The sequence below is a fragment of the Ailuropoda melanoleuca genome, chromosome 7 (genome assembly GCF_002007445.2).
Source record: "Ailuropoda melanoleuca isolate Jingjing chromosome 7, ASM200744v2, whole genome shotgun sequence".
In the NCBI taxonomy this organism is placed as follows: Eukaryota; Metazoa; Chordata; class Mammalia; order Carnivora; family Ursidae; genus Ailuropoda; species Ailuropoda melanoleuca.
In genome coordinates, this window is record NC_048224.1 from 139280139 (window position 1) to 139290842 (window position 10704).

The following is a 10704-nucleotide window of genomic DNA, read 5'->3' on the forward strand; positions in this document are numbered from 1 at the left end:
ATCCTATGGCCCCTGGAAGGGCAGCATGAAATTACATTCTTGTAGTTTCCCTGCCTCTCCATCACAGTGGATTGTATCAATCCTTAGCTATCAGGTGAGCCAAAAATGGGTGGTTTGGTGTTTTGTTTTGTTTAGGATACTGGGAAGGCTGAGTATTTTCTAATGTTTCCTGTGCACATTTTTTGTTACGATTGGCCATAACTTCTTGTCTGGTGTTTTACACTTTAACGTGTGTAGGTTTTGTTGTTCTTGTTTTTGGGGGGTCGGGGAGTAGGGGAGAAAGTGCTAGAAGGCTCCCTAAGGCTGCACAGGAGTTCCTACGGTAAACCTGGGAACCTAGGCCCCTGTCGCTGTTGTGTTGAGGAAGTGTCACCTCTGGGCATGACTGTCCTGAGAGTCCAGGCACTGGGATGAGTGCGGGCAGGCCCTTGTGTGGCCGTTAGTGGGGAGCCTGAGCCCCAGCCTCGAGGTGTTAGCTGGTTGGGGGCAACAGCCTCCTGCAAGCCGTGTGCGTCAGGTGTCCGTGGCAGCCAGGCTTCCTCGCACGGGGCGCCTCGCAGTTGGCAGCCCTGCAGGCCCACACGTCTCTTCTGTGAGGCTGCTCGGGGCTGTCCCTTTTAGGACCCTCTGTCGAGAATGGCACCCGAGGTTTGGGGAGATGTTCTCAAGCCCTCCCGTCCCAGCAAGTTCCAGCAGCAGCCAGCAAAGTCGTGGACTCCCTTTTGCGAAGGAAGAAAAGACCCAGTGTTTGGACTGTGCCTATGTTGTCTGGCCCTCTCCTGCCTACCCTTTATTTTGATACAGTGTCGGTAGCCTGAAACTTCTTTTCAAAAAGGTTTCTCCTTGTAGTCGTCCTTGTAAGTTAATTGAATGCTGTTATCTGTGGTGTTGGGAGGTGTGTCTTAATTGAAATGAGACAGTTAGCAAATTACTGGCTTTTAAAATAGTTTGAAGCAGATTCAAGTTAGTAGCATGCATGTTGGTGCTTGTGGTCTCAGTGGCTGCCATTTAGGCTCCAGTGCTCTCCCCTTTACTTTTATTTGTACTTGTCCCCTAAATGATGGGTTTTAAAGATGAAAAGGCATTGTTAGGGTGAAGGCATGTCAGGTTTTTGTTCTGTAGTTACGCACCGGCTGTAGGTGCGCGATTGGGACGGAGAGCGTGGTAGCTAGAACAGCTCGGTATTGCTTAGGGGTTCAGAAGTAACTCTTTTCTCACAGAGTTCTCTTTTCCATCCTGTGGGCAGAGAGCAAAATTCTTCCAACTTCTGTTCATTATTTTCAGCCATTTGGAAGATCTTTACAGTGAGGCATTGAAGGAAGGTTTAGGTGGACAACTGCACAGGAAGGGGAAGGCCCACAGGGTGTGTATTTTAGGTGTTTGGGGTTTCTGTTGCTAGGAAGGTAATGGCACTCGGCAGGCAGTTGGAATTAGGGACCCGAAGCTTTGGGAGTGTTTGCGGAAGTGCTGTAGAGATTCTGGACGGGCAGGTGAAAGGATGCTGAGCACGGCACAGCAGAGGGACAGAATGTCGATTTATACAGGGCAGGTGGGTGGGGACTGTATGGACTACATCCCCTGGGACACACTCCTCGGAATTTCTCCTCGCCCTTGCTCCCCACCAGCCCCAGGAGCCTTGGAGGAGGACCAGTGGGCCACAGAAAATTCTCCTCGAGAGTCGTGTTCTCAGCAGACACTGCTTTGATACGTGTTACACTGAACTAAAGCTGGGCCACGTACAAATACTTGGTCCTCGCAGTCGTCATGATTGCGCTCACTGTTGTCTCTGGCGCACAGGTTCTCAGGGCTGCCTGATGTTTTTTTCTGTCCCTGCTTGGCGTGTGGCTTTCTTCCTCCTTATCACTTGGAGCCAGATCCTACCTGCTTAGAGACACTGCGTTCTGAGTGCTCTGGATTCGTGAGGTGTTGTCCAGACTGGGGGTCGCCAACATTGTCTCCGATTCTGTTCCCTAGTGTTTTATCTTTACTTCTGAGTTGTGGGTGTAGTTTTGCTGGTGTTCTTTTATCGGCCGTCAGTAACAGAGCACAGTCTGCCAGATGATGAGCCTGAAGAGGGAGTACAGGGTGAGTGATGTATGAGTTGGGGGGACGCTGGCTCCCTGACCTCAGGGAGCTGAGCGTGAGGGAGAGAGACACAGCTCTCTGTTCAGCTTCCCGTTTTGGTTGGCGGTTGCAGTGGAGGCCCCTGGACTCGTAGCTCTGGGCTGTGCGGGGCTGGTGTGTTTGGGGGTCTCAAGTGCTGGTCAGTAAAACTGTTACATTTTCATTTCAGAAAAGCCCGTGTCGCCCAAGTCAGGAACGCTGAAGAGCCCTCCCAAAGGATTTGACACTACTGCCATTAACAAAAGCTATTACAATGTGGTGAGTCATTGAAAACCTGTTTTAAGAATAACTTGTGGGTTTTTTTTTTGTTTTTGTTTTGACTTTCAAACTCTGCAGGGTAGGATGTAGGTAAACTACATGGGGCACGAAGGAGGGTATAAAAACCATCCATTACTGGCCGCACAGTTACAACCGCCATTAATGTTTTTCTGTGTTTTCTTCTCATCTCTGTTTTATGATCTCATATTTTTGTTTCAATATTTATGTAGAATTGTACCGCTTTTGTCACATAATGTCGCTCTCCCTCATACCATTGCAAGTCTTCAAAGATGAGCTTGTAAAAAGACGCATGATGTGATTTAAAGCCATCACAGGCATCAGATGGCATTTTACTTGTACTTAGAGTAGATCGTAAGTACTTTAGATTAATTACTGTTCTAGTTTACTTGTATCTTAACGTTAAGTCTTTCCTGGGGTCGACGTACGTATGTATCAGATAGCATGGAATCACAGGAGAGTGTCTGCATGCACATAGTAAAGGTGAGTGTTTTAGAATCTAAAACTGCACTTAGGAAATTTAAGAGCAATTTGTGAACTTAAAAAATACTTGTGATGTTAAGTCTAGTCTAATCCTTCTTGGTCCCTAAACCATTGACTATACAGCAGAAACAGGAAATGATACTTGTTATTTGGATAACCTTTTAAATTGCTGGCATAGATCGGCGTGATACAGCAGCAAAGTGAACTTCGTCAATGTGGATGGGTCTGATTCCTAACGTGGAAAGTCTGCATTTTGGGTTTCCTCGCCGCTCCTCGTCTTCCAGAGAAAGTTTCCTGATCGGGGTTGTCCATCTGAGTGCTTGAGGCTGTGTATCTCTGCCGTGGACCGGCTCTGGGCTGGTGCTGCTGTGAGCGGTCCTGAGGGTTTCGGTGTCTGTGCTGCTGGTAGGGGAGGGTGACGATGCGTGGCTCTCTGCTGGGCTGACCTGTTGTCGCAGCCTGCGAGATTCACTTTCCGTTGGCTGCAGATCTTACAGAGCATGTGAGCTCAGGAGGGTTTGTTGTCGTAACACACAGTGGCTCGGTACCCGCTCTGCACCAGGCCGTCCGTGGCAGGGGTGGTGGGTTGTAGTGGTGGGCAGAAATGCAGCCAGCCCCTCTTCTCATTCGTGGATGCGGTTCATTGCTTCCTCTCTCTGCCCCCCCCCCCATCTCCGTGCTCCCTCTGCCGGGTTTCCCTTCCACACTTCTTGTCCCATGGCCTCTGTGCCATGCCCTGTCTCAGGTTGGTTTTCTTCGTGTTGGCCAACGCAGGCCCCTCTTCCTGAGCAGTCCTTCACTTGGGCCTCAGCCTCCGCTTCTCCCACTTCCTGTTTTTCCCAGGCTCCTCCGCTCCCTCTGACCGCAGGCTTCCACGCTGTCTCTGCACTGACAGAGCGCCAGGCTCCCCAGCACAGCCTGTACCCCAGCTTAATGGGGCCGCCCACTTTTTCTGGTTGTACTCTGCGCTCCACGTCCTCTTTGGTTCTTTGTTGGATGTTTGTTCCTGGAACATGGTTCTACTGAGGTCGTTGGTTTTTAGTGGGTATTAGGCTATGTGTGTGGCTCCGTGCACACAGCCACAGTGAGAGTCGTTTTGTGGTTCTTCAGGGTTTCACAGTACGAGAACTTGTGGAGCTCCTTTGCTCTTGTGTTCTTATGTAGGACATTGGTTTCTTTCTAGGGGAAGGCTTCATGTGGTGAGTGCTAGTTATAACCCACAGTGACGTTCTGAAGGAGCTTGCTTCTCTTAGAGGTTCTGTCCAAATAATTGTTAGAGGAAGCAAGTTAGCGCCCAGTACACTAGCACCGGCCGCATTTGTCCTGTCTCTCTAGTAACCTTGCTTCCACTAGGGATTTTGTCAAAGTAGGCAACCATGCTTTCCTCGAAGTCCTAGCAAGTTGTTTCCTTTGCATTTTATACGTGTGCGTGCGCACACACACAGACACACACACACACACACACACACACACACACACACACACAGACATGCACGCACACACACGCTCTTAAAGATTTATTTACTTATTTTTTGGGGGGGGAGGGAATCCCAAGCAGATTCCCCGCTGAGCACAGAGCCCGGAGTGAAGCTTGATCTCATCACCCTGAGATCATAACCTGAGCTGATATCAAGAGTCAGACGCTTAACCAACTGAGCCCCCCAGGCGCCCCTTCCTTTGTATTGTAACTTCTATAGTCCTCTTCAGCTTGAAACATAATCAGTGCCTTTTTAGATTTCCTTCTTTTAACTATGCTCGTATGGGCTAGAGAGCCATAACATCACACGTGCTGTTCTACAGTCAGCTACTCTTTCATTCATAATATAGGAAAACACCTTGACCTCAGAATCATGTCCAAATTGCTGTTTACATAAAGCTGTGTTAGTAAATAACGCGTGTTAAAATTGCAGTTGTTATGGACATAACGCGGAATTCTGTAAATCACCTTTTGGGATACCACTCCCATTTTATAGAGGAGAACGCAGAAGGCTCTAGAGGTTAAAGAACTTGTCCAAGGTCACACACTGGTTAGTGACTGAGGAGTAAATTCCTCTTCTTTGAGGTTTGTATTTATAAATGATGTAAAGTAACATATAGAACAGAATACCACATGCAGAGGAAAGTAGAATAGATTATGCATTCAGCATTTTCGTTCTGCCTTGTGTGGTTTCTTTTTCACGGGAAACTAGGTATTTCTCAAGAAGTATAGGTATTTTTAACCCCACTGATTGGAGAAGCTTCTCCAGGAGGAAAGACTGTTTACAAAAGACCAGGTCTCCGTGTGGGCTCAGCGGAGAGCAATGGGGAGAGCTGTAGGTGGGGGTACAAGCGTATTGAAATTAAGACAGGAGACAGGCATGAATGGGTTGGATCTGTAACCTGCTGCTCCCGTATGGTGGTCAAGACAAGCCAAAACACTGGGGGTACAGAGTGGTTCTTGGTGACTTAAGACTGTCATGGGACATTCATCATGTTTCCTCTTCAGGGGACTCCCACTGCGCAGACGCTCAGTGTGATGGTGTCCACAGGTCTCTGAGGTGCTGTTAATGTATCTTTGTTTCTTTCTCTTCTTCTGACTGAATAATCTATTGTCCTTTTTGTTGGCGGATTCTTTTGCATTTCAGATCTAATGTTGAGCCCCTCTAGTGAATTTTTCACTTTATCACACCTTTTAGTTCATGATTTCCATTTGGGTTCATTCAGATTTTCCATTAAAAAAAATTATTTATTTATTTGAGTGAGCATGCAAGTATGTGGAGGAAGGGGCAGAGGGAGAGGGAGACTCTTTTTTTTTTTTAAAGATTTTATTTATTTATTTGACAGAGAGAGACAGCCAGTGAGAGGGAACACAAGCAGGGGGAGTGGGAGAGGAAGAAGCAGGCTCCCAACGGAGGAGCCCGATGCGGGGCTCGATCCCAGAATGCGGGGATCACGCCCTGAGCCGAAGGCAGACGCTTAATGACTGAGCCACCCAGGCGCTCCGAGAGGGAGACTCTTAAGCGGACTCCCCACTGAGTGTGGAGCCTGACACAAGGGGCTCGATCTCATGACCCTGAGATCACGACTTGAGCTGAAACCAAGAGCTGGATGCTTAACTCTGAGCCACCTAGGTGTCCCCATTTGGTTGTTTTCATAGTCAGATACAGACTGTATTTGAGTCATTGTTTGACTTGACTATTTTAGAGCAGTTTTAGGCTCACAGTAGAGTGGGGAGGGTGATGGAGATTTCCCATGGACCTCCTGCCTCCAAATGTGCGAGGCTTGCCCGTGATCAGTGTCTCTGGTGGCTTGATGGCACGTATTTTAGTGCAGGTCAGTAACTCACTGTCTGGATGGGCCAGTTAATACATCGCCCACCAGAGGACATCTTGCTTGCTTCTAAGTGCTGGCAGTCATGAGTAAAGCTGCTATAAATTTGCATGAACAGGTTTTTGTGTGGACATGTTTTCACCTCCTTTGGGTAAATAGCAAGGAGTGCTGTTGTTGGGTTGTGCGGTAGGAGTATGCTGAGTTCTGTAAGAAGCTGCCACACTGCCTTCCAGTGGAGGATTCCTGTGGGACATCTTCACCGCGTCTGGTGGTGTCTGTGGTTTGGATTTTGCTGAGGTACTAGGCGTGCAGTGATGTCTCCTTGGTTTAATCGGCACTTCCCTGATGACGGGATGTGGAGCATCTTTTCATATGCTTATTTGCCATTTGTGTATTTTCTTTTGTAAGTTATCTGTTCAGTTGTGTCCATTTTTAAAGTTGGGTTCTTTTACTGAGTTGTAAGAGTTTTTCGTATATTTTGGATAACAGTCTTTTACTAGATGTGTTACTTTTTCCCTTTAACTTTGTAGTTTGAGGATAACGTGCATGGGTGTAGCTTTTATGGCATTTATCCTGCTTGGTGTGCTCTGTGCTTCCTGGGATCTATGGCTTTGGTGTCTGACGTTAATGAGGGGAAATTCTCAGTCATCATTGTTCAGTTTTCTGTTCCTTCTCCTCTTGGGATTCCCATTATGTGTATGTAACACTTGGTGCTGTCCTACAGTCCTTGGTTATTCTCTTGTGTTTTCTTGTGTCTTTTCAGTCTGCAAGGATTCCGTTAGGTGCTGGAGCGTGTGATTCTTTCTTTAGCGCAACCTGTCTGCTCATGAGACCGTCACAGGCGTTGTTCTTTCTGTCAGTGTTTCTCTATCAGTTTGCAGTTCTCCTTGCTGGCTTCTCTTTTGTGCAGCCTGCTTTATCTGCTAGAGCCTCCTGCATATTAATCATAGCTGTTTTCAGTTCCTGGTGGGATCATTCCAGCATCCCTGCCATGTCTATCTAGCTCTGATGCTTGGTCTCTTCGCATTGTGTGTTTTGCCTTTCGGTGTGCCTTGTACATTTTTCTTGATAGCTGGGCCCACTGTGTCAGGTAAAAGGAAGTGTGTAAATAAGCTGCTGTGAGGTGAGGTGTGGGGAGGGGAAGCACTCTTTAGTCCTGGGATTGCTACGATATCTGAGTGGAGTCCTGTGGACTTCATGGGGTTGCTACATACCATCTGCCCGCCCCCCACAAGATCAGATGGCTGCAGTGAGCTGGGGCTGGGTGTCTCCCTTCCCCGGTGGTCATTGAAGCAGTTTGGGCTCTGGCTCCCTCCCCCCCCCCCTCCCCTGAGGGCAGAGTCCTCATTAAGAACGAGGCAGAGAGTATTTCAGAAAGGTTCTTCTCTGTTTCTCTGCTGGAAGCCCAGGGGCATTTTCGTCTGATACTTTGGGAATCTGGTCAAACACCTAGACATAAATTTCCCAGTGTTGTGGGGGCCTCTCTGCAACCGGCTCTCCCCCGGTGGTGGTAACTCTCACGCTTGTCTGCACTGAGCCTCCAGCCATCCTCAGTTGTAGTTCCTGTGTTCTAACCTTGTTGCTGGCTCCAGGCTGGTTTATGCCCCCCCCCCGCCCCCTCTGGTGAGTCGGGCTCTCAGTGTTTGCCTGTCAGCCTCGCCAGTCTTGGGCTTGGAAGTTTGCCTTGTGTCCTGTCCTCTCTCCCCTGTGGATCCAGGACACATTGATTTTTCAGTCTATGCAGCTTTTTACTTGTAGGATGGAATGATGATTTCACACAGAAACGGGCAGAATGGGAAGTCCCTGTTTGAATAGATTGATAGCAGCTGTTTCGAAGCCTTTCGAAACACCTGCTGAGCCCAGTGTCGAGGCCCCTCAGCCCATTGCCATGGAGTGCTGGTGTTTGTGCGTGGGTCACATGTTCTTGGTTCTTCGTGTATCTTGTAAATTTTCACTAAAAATTGGACACTTTAGATTTTAGTAATCCTGGATTCTGAACTGACTCTCCTACTCCCAGGATTGGTTGTTACTTTTGTTTCCTGACTGACTTTGACTCTCCCCCACAGCCACTGATGGGTTCATTTTGTTAAAGCTTGGCTTCCCTAGTATTCATACTCAGAACCGCAGAGCTTGGTGTGTAGCCGAAGATGGCACGGAGATTGGGCTGAAGCAGGTTTCCATCCTCTGCCAGCGGGTCTGTATGTGGTCGGTTGATGCATTGGGGTGAGAGGAGGCTTTTTAGAACATAAAAGCCGTGAATGAAAACAAGGAAAATATCAAAATTGATTAGGCTTCCTAGAACTTTAATAAATTCTTTACCTTTGAACAATGGAAACCAAATTACAAGTTAATTGGAACGTTTGTAACAGTTACAACACTAGATTGTCCTTAATGACTGAGGAGCTCATTAAGGTGTATGCATTAGGGTTAGTGGGTAAATATGAGCGGATACGAGCAGTGTAAAACTAGAATGTTGATGTTGTGTTGGAATCGTTTGGGCTGCTGTAACAGTGCCACCAACTGGGCGGATGCCTCCCTGTTCCGGAGGCGGGAGTCTGAGATGAGGGTGCCGGCAGGCTTGGGGTTTGGGTGACTTCCCTCTTCCTGGTTGACAGAGGGCTGGTTTTGGTGACGTCTTCACATGGCCAAGAGACGGAGCCAGCTTCTTCATCCCCTTAGGTAGACTGCCTGAAGGCCCCATCTCCAAGGGCTGCCACACCGGGGATTTCGGGATGTCCATATGCATTTTGGGAGGACACAAACATTATCTACAGCACTCTGACAGTATGGTTAGGCTTTTCATAAAAATTCTGATAGCCACTGTTCACATATCTGTGAGCAAAGATTTAAAGAGAATCTTCACTCTGATAATGGTGGAAATGTAAATCCATAGTGCTTCTCAAAAGTAGCGTGGCCTCTGTGTACAGAATTCCGAAAATGGTCAAGTCCTGTAATCTAGTAGTTCTAGAGGAATTACCTAAAATGTGTTCAGTGATGTTTGTGCAAAGGTGGTTTTATTTATTTTTTTTAAGAATTCGTTTATTTTGGGGGGCGCCTGGGTGGCACAGCGGTTAAGTGTCTGCCTTCGGCTCGGGACGTGATCCCGGTGTTATGGGATCGAGCCCCACATCAGGCTCCTCCGCTGTGAGCCTGCTTCTTCCTCTCCCTCCCCCTGCTTGTGTTCCCTCTCTTGCTGGCTGTCTCTGTCTCTGTCAAATAAATAAATAAAATCTTTAAAAAAAAAAAAAAAGAATTTATTTTAGGGAGTGAGAGCAGAGGTGGTGGGGGCAGAGGAAGAGAGAGAGTTCCAAGCAGAGTCCCCCGAGTGCAGAGCCCCAATGTGGGCCTGGATCCCATGACCCTGAGATCACGACCTGAGCCGAAATCAGGAGTCGGACGTTTAACTGACAGAGGGAGCCACCCCAGCGCCCCTGTGCAGAGGTGTTTCACTGGGATTATTATCGTGACAACTTGCAAGCAACCTAAGTATGTAGCAGCACAAGAACCATTAAGGAACCAGTGGCACGTACATTTACAATTACTAAAAATGCACATGAAGCTTTAAAAAATACCTAAAATACGTATTCACGTGCAGTAAGCAGAATACAAAATTCTGTAGGTAATGGGATGTAATGATGTAAAACTGTTGACGTAGGGAAGCGAAGTGTGCCGGAGAGCGTGGCTTCTCGGCTGTGGCAGACTTTGTCACTCGGTGATGCAAGCTGAGGCAGCTTTGGAGGGTGACGTTGGCACCAGAGGCCAGACTGTTGGAGTCAGAAGCAGGGAGTCAGACTTGAGAGCGGTGGTGGAAGAAGTTCCAGATACTGGAAATACGGAGTTGATCGCTTTCTGTGACAAAGCCAGCCGCCACTGTTGAGTCTGTTTTCAAATGGGAAAACAGAAAGCAGTTTTCTGTGTCCTGGATCAGTGCATGATCAGGAGAGCCCTTGCTTCCGGTGCGGAGCTGGGGGAGCGCAAGCCTGTAGGTTGTGTCTGTGTGCCCGTCGGTGGGCTGGCCTGGGAGGGGGAGCCCCCTCGTTGCCTGCACAGGCACCTCATGGTCACATGAGCTTGGCGATGCTGGCCTTGGCCTTGTAGTATCGCCTTTAGGGAGCCTGGTGAGGTGCTTGGCCTTGAGGAAGTGTTCAGGGTTCTTAGGGAGAGCATGTAGAAGCCCTTAGGGCATTCGGCATCATTGAGGTCACCGTGCTGCTCTCTTTGCAAACAGACATCCCCTTGAGGGCTACCTGGGAGAGCTGCAGTCAGGGGTGACCAGCAGCTGTAATGAGAGGAAGCGTGTTTGTGGCTTGCCTGCGCTTGGTGGATTTTAGCAGTGAAAGCGCGTGAGCTGCGCCTGTGGGATGGTAACCTCTTTGCAGCAGAGCTGAGACAAGCCCCTGGAGAGAGGAAAAGCTCTGGAGATCCGTCCTTTAGGCGGTGAGGGATTTCCTCAGTCATCATTAGAGAAGGAGTTTTCTTAAATATGTACATCTGGGGAGACAGGTCCTCATG

The 10704-nt window shown here is 48.4% G+C and overlaps 1 protein-coding gene across 7 annotated transcripts in view; it reads left to right on the forward strand.

Annotated features, from left to right (window-relative positions):
• ARHGEF7 (Rho guanine nucleotide exchange factor 7) overlaps nt 1-10704 on the forward strand; it is a 99088-nt gene that overhangs the window by 44496 nt on the left and 43888 nt on the right. For all 7 annotated transcript variants that reach the window (XR_004626831.1, XM_019805288.2, XM_034665485.1 and 4 more), the window contains one exon: nt 2294-2382. Coding sequence is in view for 6 of the 7 variants with exons in the window: in XM_019805288.2 (XP_019660847.1) it covers nt 2294-2382 (89 nt within the window). In the remaining variant the exon portion in view is untranslated. The remainder of the gene's footprint in view (nt 1-2293; nt 2383-10704) is intronic.